The sequence below is a fragment of the Carassius auratus genome, chromosome 12, assembly GCF_003368295.1.
Source record: "Carassius auratus strain Wakin chromosome 12, ASM336829v1, whole genome shotgun sequence".
Lineage (NCBI taxonomy): Eukaryota > Metazoa > Chordata > Actinopteri > Cypriniformes > Cyprinidae > Carassius > Carassius auratus.
This window is the reverse complement of record NC_039254.1, coordinates 8,679,808-8,696,077: the sequence shown is the minus strand read 5'-3', so window position 1 is coordinate 8,696,077 and position 16,270 is coordinate 8,679,808. Positions and strand designations below refer to the sequence as shown.

The 16,270-nt window shown below is 35.8% G+C and overlaps 1 protein-coding gene across 3 annotated transcripts; it reads right to left on the bottom strand.

The window, feature by feature from the left end:
* Positions 1–1,951: 1,951 nt before the first annotated feature.
* Positions 1,952–14,711, bottom strand: kctd17 (potassium channel tetramerization domain containing 17). 3 transcript variants are annotated; one of them, XM_026276746.1, is made up of 7 exons: positions 14,166–14,711; positions 8,383–8,491; positions 7,749–7,840; positions 7,321–7,467; positions 5,872–5,997; positions 5,477–5,599; positions 1,952–3,082 (listed from the first exon to the last, which is right to left on the bottom strand). In XM_026276746.1, exons 1-6 carry the CDS (start codon positions 14,511–14,513, stop codon positions 5,501–5,503), a joined length of 921 nt encoding a protein of 306 aa, XP_026132531.1. In that variant the 5' UTR covers positions 14,514–14,711; the 3' UTR covers positions 1,952–3,082; positions 5,477–5,500. The 3 variants fall into 3 exon arrangements, with proteins under 3 accessions (XP_026132531.1, XP_026132532.1, XP_026132534.1); XM_026276747.1 differs by having other exon boundaries at positions 7,369–7,467; positions 14,166–14,707; XM_026276749.1 differs by lacking the exon at positions 5,477–5,599.
* Positions 14,712–16,270: the final 1,559 nt, after the last annotated feature.

Sequence of the window (16,270 nt, the reverse complement as noted above, 5' to 3'; positions counted from 1 at the left end):
TGAAGAGACAAACATTAATCTAATTTTCTTTGGCATACATACACTACAGTACTAAGGGTCTTTCTCCCGGTTCCAAGTTTAGAAAGCCATTAGAAATTATCACTAAACATTTTCTTCAATTGAGGGTTCATTTAAATAGACAGATGTGCTTTCAATGCTAATCAAAACTTATGAATTATGCAATATGTATGAATTACAGTTCATAATTATACATCTAAAGTGTACGTATAAAGAAAAAAATGAAATAAAACTCAATTCATTTTAACACCAATAAAAATTAATTAATAAGCTCATCCCATATTTAATAAATAAATATAATGTGAGAGCTCAGAGTGGAATTATGGTATAATGTATGTAACAAAGGCATTAAAAAAATTAAATTAGCATTGTGTCTACAGAATAAAATTCAATATAAACCATAACATTACCTGTGCCCTGACAAGCAACATAATCTGACAATTATTAGACTAAAATAAATACAGATGAATGGCAAAGTATGATTATAAAAAAGGCCATATGCAAGGATGCTATTAACATATACAAAATAAACGTGAAAAATAAAACATACTTCTGAAATTCAATGCAGTGATAACATTTGTTCAAGCCACCAGTTCAGTTGTAAAGATATTACTATAGTGTACAGCACTGACACATCAGTCTAAACAGTTCGAGTTTAACATCTCATCTCCTCACTATTCTGTGTCTAGAAACAATTCTGCTCACAGTTCTGGAACACAGTGCTAGGAAATGGGGACAGAATAAGAACGAATTGACCCAGTAATGCACAGAGCTACAAAATGTGTTTGCAAACACCTCTTTCCTCTGTATAAATGCAGTTATAATAATAATAATAATAATAATAGGTCTTGTTGCGATTACAAAACAAATTAAATGTTTAAAAAAAAGACAATGATAATGCCATAATCAAACATGGGGAAAAAATCCTTTTAACCATCCAAATTTAGTTTCTAAACACTTAAATCACATTTAAAAATTAATTTTAATGCATTAAATTGGAAATATCAAACCAAGTGGAATCTGCAAACAAATGAAGCATGACCCTTTCTCAGAAAAAAGCATTTAAACTGGTCTCAAAGCTATTTTTAGCATATATACAGTGTGTGTGTATATATATTTATTTATAGGGCTCCAGACTGAGACCAAAAATGTAGTCAGCTTATCACCACCTCAACGTAGCGCCATTGGAGAATATGAGGTGGCTGGCTGTGTACGCTCTTCTGTGTTAGCAGCACAAGCTTTTCTACTTGTATTTACACTTTGATTTGAAAGAAAACTGCTTATCTTTGTGGTGTGGCTGACACAGAAGAGCGTAAGCAGCCAGCGTTCAGCTCATATTCTCCAAAATGTAGTATACATTTAATGCAGCATAAGCAATCGCTTTAGTGCCTTAGTTCAAGCGGCACACGAAACCATCATATCTTTTGCTTCATTACTATAGTACAAAAGGTAGGCTATTTTAAAAGATAGCTAATAAAACTGATAGTTCTGGTCCTTGATTCTGATTGGTTGAGCCACTTTCAAAGCTTTTGTAAATTACTCTAGTCAACAGGCATTCACCTATTTGTTTTGGTGTGTTGCTCGGGAACCACTTTACTGTAACCACAACAGTTTCTGAGGAACTACACTGTTTGGTGGAAGAATATTTTTTTATTAATATCATTACATTGTATTAGCTTTGTTTTATTTTGTGAAACCTTGTTACATATATGGAATAACCATTTTCTAAAAGCAATGAGCCCCGTGAAGTTTTTACAGCGGTAAAACAAATTGTGATTTACAGAGAATTTATAACAGCTAAAGGGGGCTTTAGGCACTCGTACCTAACAATGCTCCTCCGCTGTTATGAATTCACTGTAAACCACAGGTTCTTGGGGCTTATTGCTTTATCACAGTACAACATCAATAGCTCCTTAATTGTTTGTTTTTTTTGTTTTTTTCTGGAGCCCTGATATACGATATTTGAAACCAGTTTCAAATGGTTATGTTTTGCTAAAGGATTGTGCTTGTTCTATCAGCCACTTGGTTTGCTATATAATGGAATCATCCATTACAATGTTCCTCCATGTTTAACTGTGGCTTAAGTGTCCAAACATATTTTGGGGGCACTGTATATTTGCAAATTTGTGCGAGAAAATTAAGCATATTTAATAATAAAGAAGCTTAGGCATGCAAACAGCCCACAGCTGTAAGCTAAAGGGAGCAAAAGGTGCTTGATCATTTGTTGAATTGAAGCATGCTTATTTGAATGATTTTGACTGTTCCTTTGGAAGAAACCTAGCCTTCACACAAAACACATTAGCAAGTGACAGTATCATATTCCAGCACATTATCTGAACTTCATTTTAAATAAACTGAAACCAGGACCTATTAAGAATCCATATACAGTATTCAAACATAACCAGAACCGCAATATCCGAGTGACCTTTAATGATACCCTGACCTTCTAGCTGGCGCCAACGACTATCAAAATGAACTGCCGCAGACTGTAAATGGGTCTGAAGTGCACTGCTGGTGGTCTGCCAGGTTGACAGTGCTGGCACTTTACCCACAGCTGATGCTAAATGGAACAGGACGTGACCTATTCATGTAGCAGAGCCACTCTTCTTCTGCAATAGTAAATGTGCAAAACCTACACTCTAAATACTAAAATCTGATTACTTTCTCATATCCACACAGTATTTACATCATTGATGACAATGTATTTCCTGACTAAACCAGACTTAATTCTTTACTTTTTGTTTAAATGCATTATATTTACTGAAGTTGGATCCCATAACTACGTTGCACTCTTTGGTAACGGGTCATGTACTAAGATAGTAGCTGTAAGTCTTTCTTTAATACCTTAGGTGACTTTTGTTTTCAGAAACATTTCAATTTAAAACAATGACATTTTTTGCTGCTGGATGTGAAGTTCTTGTCTCCCGCTAATACCCGTTGTTCAAGTCAACAAATCTAAAAAAGTATGGCTATAAAAACAGCATCATGAACCCATGATGAAATGGAGATCTAGAAAAATAAAATTCTTTGTATCCTACATCCGGGACCCATGGATCTGGAACAGCTGCAAGAGAGTTGGAAAAGGCATTATATACATAAGCATTGTAGTCAATAACATCTTTTTTTTTTCATAAATGAATTATATCATATTCAGAAATTATGCATCAAATTAACCTAAAGTGACAGTGTTACAAAAGATTTTAAATAAATGCTGTTCTAACTCTCCTGAAAAAAATGATCACAGTATCCACAAAAATATTTAGCAGCACAACTATTTTCAATATTACAGGTCCCGTTCTTCGTGATCCCATGTTTTAAACTTTAGTTAGCGTGTAATGTTGTTGTTAGAGTATAAATAATATCTGTAAAATTCTAAAGCTCAAAGTTCAATGCCAAGCGAAATATTTAATTTAATGCAATTCGCCTACAATGAACGACCTGTTTGGACTACTGTATTTTTTGGACTATAAGTCGCACTTTTTTCTCATAGTTTGGCTGGTTCTGCGACTTATAGTCAGGTGCGACTTATTTATCAAAAATTAATTTGACATGAACCAAGAGAAAACATTACCGTCTACAGCCGCGAGAGGGCGCTGAACTGATGCAACTTATACTTAGGTGCGACTTATAGTCTGAAAAATACGGTACATCCCTCTACTTCCTGCAGTAATGACGTCACTAAAACCGTTTTTTTGACTAACCTCCGCCCACATGAATACACAAAAAAGGGGGCGTGGTATTGTTGCCCTCTGATGCAGAAGAGGAAGAGCAGCGTTTGTCGCCATGTCGTTGAAACGCTGTTATTTTCAATCATCTTTGTTTGGGTTTCCCAGGGAAGCTGTACTTGGAGATTAATGGTTACAATTTATGTTTAACTCGGTTCCCAAAAATTATAATCCACATGTAAAACTATGTGCAGCACATTTTGCTGATGACAGCCTGCTGAGGACTTACTCAGTCTCAATTAGTTTAATGCCGGATTCGCACAAAGATTATTCTTGAAAGATGGAGCAGTTCCCTCTTTGTCTGGAGAAGGCGTTGTTTATGGACTACAACCGGTAAGTGTATTTTATTATTTAAGTTGGTGCATTTAACAATTTCTGTAACTTATTACACAAAGGGCAACGCTGTTAAGCTTTGTTAACTAGATGGTAGGGCTGTGCAAAAAAATCTAATGTGATTTTCATGCGCATCTCGTCAGTAAAAACGCTCCTGTGATTATAAGTACATCTCCAGCACGTGCTCCTGCCCACTTGCTTCTTGCTTCAAAACTAGCCCAATCGCGTTTCCGGGAGGGCAGCGTGCGCTAAGCTAGTGTCGAATCACAACAAATTCAGAACTCGTTACATATTTCTGAAGGAGGGACTTCATAGAACAAGGAAGACATCAGCCCGTTTTTATGACAGTGAAAACTGCGGTATACAGATAGGTGAATTAAGTGAAAAACACTGTTTTTTTATACGCGAAACATGAACACGTTATATTGCACACTGTAAATACAAAGCTTCAAAAAAGCACAAAAAACGGGGCCTTTAATAAGAAGAAATATTTGAGCACCAAATGTGCAAATCAGAATGATTTCTGAAGGATCATGTGGCACTGAAGACTGGAGTAATGATGCTGAAATCTGTGCTTCACATCACAGGAATAAATTCCATTTTAAAATGTACTAAATGTTAATGAAATATAGTTTCAGTTAATTAAATTAAAAATAAAGTTTAAAAAAAATTTTGCACCAAAAAGGTCTAATATTTGTAAAACTCCAATTTTTTTTAAACTTTACAAACTGTAATACATTTCAAACTGCAATAATACTTCACAAGATTACAGTTTTTGCTGTATTTTTGATCAAATAAATGCAGTCTTTGGTGATCATAAGAGAATTCTAAAAACAAAACAAAAGATATAACAGACCCCAATCTTTTGAACAGCAGTGTATGTCTATAGTAGTACATAATCACTTATCATTTCTGATATGAATAGTGTAGCATGTAAAATATGCCTCCTTGTAAATTCCATGTAATACAAAGATCATTTTTGCTGAAGTTGTGGATATGGATTGAGATGGAAGTGATTCAATGGCAATTTATGGAACAAATGCTGTATTAAAAATTAAGGGGTCCCATATTAAGGAGTCCCAAATCCAATTTTAAAGCTATATTTATTCAAGGTGCACAACAGTTTGTTTGCACACTTATGAATTGTTTTTAGTGTAATAGTTACTTATGAGGGAAAGTCATGCTTGGGAGTTGCTAGGAGGTGAAGGGTATTTCACTTTAGTGCACCGTTCTCATAAAAGGCTCATATAAGAGGGCTTTTTTAGTTTAATTTAGTCCTATTGTTTTTTCTTTGTGATTGTTTAATTTGGTGCACTGAAATGCAGTTTACCGAAACCCTCCGACTACTCAAATTCTGTACATCTACCACTAATACAACCAACATGATGGGATTGCCTCACCAATTCCTTTGACACAAGTTTCTGCTAATCTCTAATCCACTCATTGGGGGTGGCATTTCTCTCTCCCACTGCCTCCTCCTCCTCTTCCTCCCTCGCTCCATCTTCCTCCTGTGTGTCCGAGGTCTAGTTGTGTTATGAGTGGACAACAGGGTGAACAGAAACCGGAGGGATCGCAGCACAACAGATGATGACAGCAAAAAAAAATGAAAAAGTATTATGAATATTTGAAGAGTGGGTGTGCGAATGGATAAAGGCTTTTGATGTGGAATGAGATGAAGAGATGCAGATTGTGTATGTTGTAAGCATGTTTTTGAGGAATTAGTCACTGTGCTTTAGTGTTTGTGAGCAGGCACAGAGAGTGTAAAATTAGTTTATATGTCTGTAGGTGCTCCAACCTTAGTCTTGTGGCTCTGCTCTGTCCCCAAACCTCCACCCGAGGTATGCAGCTCTTTTGACACCACACAGAGAAATTCAGCCTGGTCCTCTGTTCCATAGCTGTAAGATGAGCCAATGTTCACCATCTTGAAAAGCAAGGAACAGCCAAGAAAAAGAGAGAGAGGGCTTTCATTAAGACACTTACTTGAGATTAGAGGAAAGGGGTAAGAAAATAAAGGAAAACATCAAGATGGATCCAATGCCTGGTCAGCTGTACCAAAAACATCTTCATTGCTTTCATTAGAGACCGGTCAGGTTGGTCAACCTTAGTTAGTCTTCCACCAACTGATTAGTCTATTGATGAGGTTTACCGAGTTTTCTTTTTAGTTTAATTTAGCTCAAATGTTTTTTTTTTTTTTTGCCTGTGCTTTAAAGCAAAATTTTTAGTGGACAACTTCTCAGATAGGAGTTTAGTTTGTTGATAGTGACGATAACAACCGGTTAAAGCTAATAACACAGGCTCTTCCAGGTAACTGCAGTCATTGAAATGCGCTTGCTGGGAAAATTTTTTACTTGATGGAAGCTTTGTGTTCAAGTATTTAAACTCTAATCAATATTTCATGTCTAACTATTATAAAGTTTAAATAAGCAGGATAATGTACATCCAGCCGGCTGTTATTGAAAAAAACAATGCTGGCTGGATGTCCATCCCTTTCTTAGCATTGATATATTTAAATGTTGAACCTTTTAAATGTTTGTCTATGTACATATGCAGTTTTTGGATGTTGCATCATGTCTCATGCTGTTTTTCAGTGTCTCACATCATGAGCACTGCATTGAAAGAGGATAGTTTGCCCCAAAGTTGAACATTCTGTCATAATTGACTATTGCTCATTTCATTCCAAACCTGTATGACTTTCTTTCTTCTGTACAGCACAAAAGTATATTTTGAGAAATATCTGTTAGTTTGTATTTGTTCATCTTATGGAAATAGGCACCAATGTTGTTCGGTTACAAATGTTCCACCAAAATCATTTTGTCTATCACAGAAAAAAAAATTTGCATGTAGGATTAGAACAGTATGACATGGAGTAAAATTACCAACTTTCATTTTTGGGTGAACTGTCCCTTTAAGAAACACATATGATTGGTATGTGATGGATGCTAAATCAGCCTTATTACTTCAAAACATGTAGTTTTCATCCTGTCTTATGTGCACAATATCATTTGGGATATGTAAAACTACATCTTGACAAAGCTGGAATAATATCATATAATTTGACATTTTACAAAAAAAAAAAGAGGGTTTGGTGCAACTGACCATGTTAAATCCAGTTGAATGCAAATGTCAAAAAGTTTAATTTCACACTTTAGCTACATCACTGGACTCTGAATCTGAGGGGAGAATTGGACACTGGGAGCATTAGGATCAGGGGAAGGGAAATCGACTCCGTGTCAGTCCAACCCACAGTCCAGAGCAGTCCGGGGCGGGGTTTTCGGCAGGCGCGCACGCTGACCTGCTCAAACTTCCAGCCGTCCGACATGGTGGAAACCATCTGGGTCAGCTCCTCTTCCTGACACTGCAACACCCGGTACACGTGCTTTGGTGGTACCTGCTGTATAAAAGACAGAGAGAGAGGGTGAAGATTGGTGAAGTGTAAAAAAAGGAATGTGGTGGGAAGTAGAAGAAAACAAGAAAAGCAAGAAAAGCAAGTGTGGGTGGGAAACTGATGGCTGTTGCATAAGCACACAAATACAGTCATCAATGTACAGTAGAAACTGAGATGGACAGAAATACAGTGCTAAGAAAGTGAAGAAGCTGAAAAAATGGATACTAATGAAAATAAAATGCTATTTTATTTCGACATGGAGGAATGATAAAAGCCCTGCTCATTACCTGTGTGGCCTTGGAGTCTCGCTCAAGAATCCTCTCTTTGATTAATTTAATCAGCGGTGTGATGTTGTAGAATTCTGCCTCCTCCAAGACACCTGAAGGCATAGACACACTTTGCTTGAAAAACTGAACTTGGATGTGGTTACAGTTGTTTCGACTATATATGCTCCAATATTGAAATTCCAAATAAATTAAAAGTAAAACACTTTTTTTAAATTGCATCACTACATTATAACATACAGTATAAAAAAACATATTTATTTTTAGATTTGCTAAATATTATATTCAACAGCGTTTTTCAATTATTAGTGTTTTTTTAAGTATTAGCATTAGATGAAGGCAAGGAAAATCTAAATAAAAAATAGTGGAAATGAGAATGTACAATTAAATCTAATAGTGCTGTTAACTAAGTATAAATAAAAAAAATCATTTGAAATAAAACTAATAAAAGTAAATACAAATAATACATGATAAACCTTAAATAATAATGTGAAATTTTGTCATGGCAACTAAATGAATGTAATAAAAATAACTAAAACTGAAATAAAAGGAAGTAATAAACTAAATAGAAAAAAAATTTAAACTGAAAATATAAAAATAAAATAATAAAAAATATCAAGAAAGTTAAATAACAGACCTTCTTCTGCCAGCTCCTTGTTATAAACCAGCTTCCCATGTCGCAGATAGTTGAGGATGGGCCCAAAATAGGTAGGGTCTCGGTCAATCACATAAGCACCAGTTTCATCCTACAAAAACAGATCACAGCCATGTAAATGTATAAATTTAATTTAATCAAATATGTAGGCCTAATATTATTTAAAAATAAATTCACATTGCTTAATCATGATGCGTTTAACATTTTACTATTTAATATTAGATATTGTTAATATTTAATAATGTGGTGAATGTTAGGAAATTCCCTATGTAAATGTAGCATTGAATCAGTGCTGAAGCTGTTTAACGGATGCACAGGATGTGGGTTGTGCCGAAAGACATAGTATCATGTTAACAATAGAGGTGTGAATCGACACTGGTTTCACAATTCAATTTGATTACTCTATCATTTCTTTGCATGATAGAGCATATTTACTCTAAGTGAAAATATCTTATTTATTTTCTTAACGGTCGATACTATGTAAACTAAGTACAAATAGCTAGATGCTATTTATACTAGGGCTGCAGAATTAATCTAATTTCTAATTGTGATTACAATTATGTATGCCACAATTATGAAGTCGTTCAAAGTGGCAATTAATCGTTCAAAGTCCGCTTATGTTATTCTGCACGCTTAATATATGTTTTTTTCTCTTTCTACATGTTATCTTTATCTACAGGTAACAAACACATTTAATTAACATTTATAATTAACATTCAGCTGAAATATTGTAAGAACGTGTTACAGAATGATATGTTTAAAGAGAATAAAATAAAAAAAAATTAGGGCTGGATAAGTTATCATTTCATTAATGCATTAATTGACTAACGTCTATAATTATTTTATCACAGTTTTTTTTATTATTATGAAAGTCCATTGGTTACTGGCTCTGAATACACATACAGACATATCATGGGTCACAGGAGGGGGATTCTCCCGATCAAATTATTTAGGCTAAAGCCCAATTTATACTTGGATAGCATGTGAAGACAGCAGAGAAGCGCTCGTTTTGTAAACTTTGTGGTTTATTATTTTGAGTCATATGGGACACGGTAACACACAGCCCTTTAAGAAAATATATTGCATAACTCGTTATTCTATAACAAACTATAGAATATATGTCCTGGCAGTGACAAATAACTTGTTTTATTGAATTACATTAATGTTATAAGTTAAGATTTACAATAAATATTCTAACTGCTACTGTGTTAAAGGAATACTACTGTAAAAAAGCACCTTATTTGAGTGTTTGCAAACCAAATGTCATTACACTTTTGTTCATATAGCAGTAATTTTAAATGAAAAAAGTGCACAACACACTACCTTTGATTTCCTTTATTAGTTTTGTGCATAATGCGATTCATTGTGATTAATCGGGATTAAAAATTGTAATCGTTGTCCAGCACTAATAAAAATTTGATTGGTCCCCTAGACTGCCTATTGTTTATTAATTCCAGTGATGATAATGTTCTACTATGTTGTTCGTTGGCGCTGTAGAGGCTGAATTTGTGTTCATGATCTACTGATTCACGAGCTGGGGAGCAAGGGAGCTGATTGAGACACACCCGAAGAGATTTATTCATCATATATTGTAGATTCACTGATTATAAATGGGAGTGTTTTTAAAGTGCATAAACTAGACTGAGAATAACTGAGGAAATGTAAGCATTAAAATTAGTACTTTACGATGTTTCTATTAATTTGGTATCATGTTAAATACAAATACAGTCATATTAAAAACATTTGGCTGCTTTTAGTCTGACGCTGGAGTTGGGTCACTTTCCGGCAATGAAACCAAGTAAATAAATTATTAAATAGATTATAAGCATGATAATATTGTGTATCGGCGGACTCATAGGTTGACGATAGGACGATATGAAAATGTAGCATATCACCCAACACTAACAGGATGCTCTGAACAGTACATAACCCCAGGGCATAAAAATGAGACTTGGCACAAGCGAGAAAACAACATTAAAGGAAAGGGCATGTGGCAGTGAGCACAGGTCACATTAGCATGGCCACTGTATTTGTCCCAGAATTGCTGAGGGTCTCCTCTCTGCAATGAATTAACCTTAAGAGCTCGGCACAGCTCTAGCAAGATTAGGACATCATGTAGGCTACAACATGCCCTACAAAGAACATTACACAACAGAGCCAAGGGCATGAGTACTCGAAACCCACACAGCAACATGAGAAAAAGGAAGTGCACAGAAGCACACAAGGGTGAAAAGGGTAAAAAGAAAGAAGATGATGTTGGCAAGACTGAAAATGCACTGCAATGTTATAAAAGTACTATAATAGAGAAAGAAAGCATGGGATAACTTACTGCAGATTCACAACATGAACAACATACCTACAGAAAAAGGTATTTATCATATAGCAAAAAAAACTGGCTTTGGCAAGAAAAACTATTTTAAGTACTTGTCTCTTATGCTCACCAAGCCTGCATAAATTTGATCAAAAATACAATAAAAACAGTACTATTTTATGACATTATTACCATTTAAAATAATTGACTTATTTGAATGTATTTTAATGTATATATTTCGGTCATGGTTCAGCTGAATTTTCAGCAGTATTCAGTGTCGAGTGATCCTTCAGAAATCATTCTGATAAACTGATTAGTGCTCAAGATATATTCTTGTTATTATCAATGCTGAAAACATAATTGATATAATTGATAATAACAAGAATATATCTTGAGCACTGATATAATTGCATAATTGAAATAAAAATCTTTTGTAAAGTTATACATTTCTTTACTGTCACTTCTGATCAATTTAATGTGACCTTGATAAAAGTATTTTTATTGAACAGTATTGTATAGTTTAAAATAAATAATGTAAAATACAGTTGCGTGTATGAAATATTCTTTTTCACCTTCCATTCATTTTGGGCCCAGCATGACTCACTCTAGATTCATGTCATGGACACGAACGGCACACAGAGTTGAAAAGGCATCTAAATATTTCCATTCGCTCCATAAAATCTCACAGACAAACGTAGCACAGAACATCATTTGCACATGCACACACAAATGGCATTTTCGAAACAGCAAGTGCAGCAGACAGCCTCACATTAGACATGACTAGACTTGACAGCAGGCATGACAACACCTGCGCATGACTCCTGCAGTGCGTCAGAAGAGACAAGCTGTCCCCCCCGCTCGGGATTTCACAAGAACAAGAGAACGCACAGGGGATTTACATAATTCTACGGTATATGGCTTAAATGCAAAGGATTCAGCCTTCTGATTTCTAATTCATCTATCCGTGCTCATCTTGCATTGACATTTAACTCTGCAGTTGAACAAGGAAGTATAAGAACCAGGTCATGATGGGAAACTAGCTGCATCCCATGGGAAATACCTGGTAGGCAAACAAAGAGCTTATTAATTTCAAAACAGAACTGCATAATAACCTGTGCCACGTAAAGCCACACAGCATTCTACGAGAAAGCTGAAAAAACTATTCGAACTTAATCAATTCTGGCTTATGTTAAAAGCACATTCTCATTCAAGATGTAGGGGAAATACCTAATAATATAAGTCTTAAAGGGGTAGTCCACCCAGGAATGAAAATTCTGTCATCATTTACTCACCCTCATTTCATTCCCAAATCATGAGTCTTTCTTTCTTCCGTGGAACATTAAAGAAGATATTTTGAAGAATGGTTTCTTCCATTGTGTAGACGAAAACACACACACACACACAAAACAATTTAAGTCAATGGGATCCAAAACCGTTTGATTACCAACATTCTTCAAATATCTTCTTTTATGTTCTAAAGAAAAAACAAAGTCATACCGTTTTGGAACGACACGAGGGTGAGAAAATCATGACAGACTTTCCAATTAGAATTTCTCAATTACAAACCATTTTCTGGCTCAACGCAATGATTCTAGAAACTTGAACTCTTTAAATGCATGTAAACTAGCAGTGAAGAACCGACCAGGCCAGGAATAGAACAGAGAAGCCTCCATAGATATTTTTGTGCCCGGCTGGGAGTCTTCAAGGTGCCATGACTCTAATCTCATTAGAAGAGTGTCATGACCAGTGAGAGAGCACAAAACACCACAGCGGTCTGTGCCTCGTCACTTACTGTGGGGACGGAGGTACTTTGAGTGTGGAATAAGTGGGAATATAAGAGGATAGCTTGGGAGGGGATGATACTGTGAAGGCAGAGTACCATCTGTTAAGTCAAATACTTTTTGTATGCCTTAGTGCTGTAGGATTAAGAGAGTAAACGGGAGCTACAAAATAACATACTGAATATGCGTAAAGCTCACAACATTTCCCCAAAATCACAAAGAAAAACATAAAATGTAAAACCAAAATAGGTACCTTATTCCAGGCTGGAAATATTGAAAAATTACATTTGGCATCCAATTAGAAATACATCTAGGTTTATTAGATTTGGGCCTTCCGAGCAGACACATAAAGACATCTGCCAACAGGAAATGCTCTATGTTTAAAGCATTAATCGAGTTGCTCTTTGGTACATTCTCAAATTATTCTAATAAAAGGATCGTCAGGTTGTACACAGACTTAAGTAGGCGAAGTTAGTTGATGCAGATCTAGTGCTGCTGTGGAATCAGTCAAATACCATTTACTCAATTTGTTGTGCTGATGATATAGTTTGCACCAAGGCTGTAACGAAATATTCAAGATTTGGAGAGTCAAAGATAAAAGCTTTAAAAAAGGAAATTACATAATATATTAACATTTGCATCCAGAAGAAAACATTTTATTGCAGTGGGTCAGTGATAAGACCCCCTGCACACAAGAGTTGGCGTATGGTGATATTTGCTTTGATCCCACTGGAACTTCTGTCATGTGCTCTACATTCTGACAGAGCAGTTCTATCATATCTGGATGATGGTAGGCTTCCTTTCACTTTGCTTATTTAACAAAAAATTAAGTATCCTATAAAATATCTGGTCTCCAAGATTCTTCAAAATATGGTCTCAATTGTAAATTATTTGAAATTGAGATTATATATATTTCCTTGGTTTATTAGGACAATAATTGGCTGAGATACAACTATTTGAATACCTGGAATGTGAGGGTGCAAAAAATCTAAATATTGAGAAAATCGCCTTTAGAGTTGTCCAAATGAAGTCCTTAGCAATGCATACTACTAATCAAAAATGACGTTTTTATATATTTACAGTAAGAAATGTAATCTTTGTATCCTAATAATATTTGCCATAAAAAAAAAAAAAATTGTGGTCCAGGGTCACATATCTTCCTTTTTTGAAAGAAATGCATACAGGTTTGGAATGACATGAGGGTGAGTAAATGATGACAGAATGTTAATTTTGACATTTTAATTATGATTAAATAATGAATAACCTTTAAAATATTCTGATTAAAAAAATATTTAAAAAGTTAAAAATTATGCTTTCATCATTAATATTATTATTTAATATACAAATATTAAACAAGTAAAGTTATTATCTAAATGTAGATCTATCTAAAATATCTAAATGTAAAATGTAATTTTATGAGATACAACCCAGAGAGGATGTGCGGATGATCCAACTTCCCTCTGTACAAGCTCAGCTTCAGGTGGGCCACATTATCTGATAAATGCATCGTGGAGTAATATAGATATTCCTGGCTAATAACTGCGACGCAGCTCAACTGTACACACACCGGGGGTCCGCGTTAATGAGCAGTGCAGCACGTGTGCATCCATCTGACTGAAGACCCTTCAGTGCATCATACACTCCTACACTAACACCACTCGCTGCTGTCTTACCGTGTCTGAATGTAAGTCCTGCTGCTGACACAATCGGTACAGAAATGAAGTCTGCTCCTTCAGCAGCGTTTGTCGTGTCGTTAGAAACACCGTCCCCCCGACGTTGAGACGGACCCATTTGCCGTTATTGCCTCCGGTAATATTAACAGCTGAACCGTTTCCTATGATATTTTCAGGCCCGCCGGATTCAACAGCAGCAGATGTGGCTGTTGTGGCTCCTTCGCTTCCCTCGTTGTCTTTGTTTTTATTATTGTTGTTGTTATTATTGTTCAGATTGCTGTGCGTTGCTGAGAGGGATCCCGTTTCCGGGAAAGGCGCCGCCGTTTTTCCTTTGTCCTCCGTTGCCATTAGGGAACTACACTGAGGCTGGCGGGCGGTGTGTAAGCAGGCTGTCGGTGCAGCTCGGATGCTGTTCTGATGCCGTCCTGACTCCTGCGGTGAAGGTGAAGCAGGGTGCTGCCGGTTTCGTTCGTATCATAGAAGTGGAATAAGCGCGGCGGTTGATTGGCTCGTATCCCGCGATGTGTTCGTCCCGCCCACTTGCCCAGCATCGATGCACTGCGCAGATTATAAGATGCTGGATATATTTATGCATTAACACAAATTAATATTTAAGATTCTGCTCTATGTTTAAAGCATTAATCGAGTTGCTCTTTGGTACATTCTCAAATTATTCTAATAAAAGGATCGTCAGGTTGTACACAGACTTAAAGGGATACTTCAACCAAATAGCAAAATTATGCCATTAATAACTCACCCTCATGTTGTTCCAAACCCGTTAGACCTCCGTTTATCTTCGGAACACAGTTTAAAATATTTTAGATTTAGTCCGAGAGCTCTCAGTCCCTCCATTGAAGCCGTGTGTACGGTCTACTGTCCATGTCCAGAAAGGTAAGAAAACATCTTCAAAGTAGTCCATGTGACATCAGATGGTCAGTTAGAATTTTTTAAAGCATCGAAATACAATTTGGTCCAAAAAAGGCAAAAATTAGGACTTTATTCAGCATTGTCTTCTCTTCCGTGTCTGTTGTGAGAGAGTTCAAAACAAAGCAGTTTTTCATATCCGGTTCGCGAACGTATCATTCGATGTAACCGGATCTTTTTGAACCAGTTCACCAAATCGAACGGATTCATTTTAAACGGTTCGCGTCTCCAATACACATTAATCCACAAATGACTTAAGCTGTTTACTTTTTTAATGTGGCTGACACTCTCTCTGAGTTCAAACAAACCAATATCCCAGAGTAATTGATGTACTCAAACAGTACACTGACTGAACTGCTATGAAGAGAGAACTGAAGATGAACACCGAGCTGAGCCAGATAATGACTCGTTCACGAGTCAAGAACCGTTTGCATCGGTTTTTGGATCACCAGTAGTTCTTTCGGACAGTTTGATTCAATAAACCGGTTGAAGAAAACGGATCCCCGGTTCTTTTGCGCTTGACGTATTGGCTTCAGTTCTCTCTTCACAGCAGTTCAGTCAGTGTACTGTTTGAGTACATGAATTACTCTAGGATATTTATTTGTTTTAACTCAGAGGGAGTGTCAGCCACATTAAAAAAGTTAACAGCTTGAGTAATTTGTGGATTAATGCTTATTTGAGACACAAACAGTTTAAAACGATTCACTTCGATCTGGTTTGGAAAAAACATGAGGGTAAGTTATTAATGACATAATTTTGCTATTTGGGTGAACTAACCCTTTAAGTGGGCGAAGTTAGTTGATGCAGATCTAGTGCTGTTGTGGAATCAGTCAAATACCATTTACTCAATTTGTTGTGCTGATAATATAGTTTGTACCAAGGCTGTAACGAAATATTCAAGATTTTGAGAGTCAAAGATAAAAGCTTTAAAACTGGCCTTACAATTGCGATAGACCACTAATCTGAATATTAAGGTGAATTACAAGGGTATTGATATTTAATCACTTTAAGCCTTTTTACTATTGGTTTCATACTTTTGACCTCATATATAATTAACACATAATAAAATTAAACATCCATTTATGGTGTAAATTCAACATTTATTCAGTCTGTAGTTACAAATTCTTAACCTTGCAAAGACAGAAAATAGATTTATATAAATAACATAAAATTTACAATAA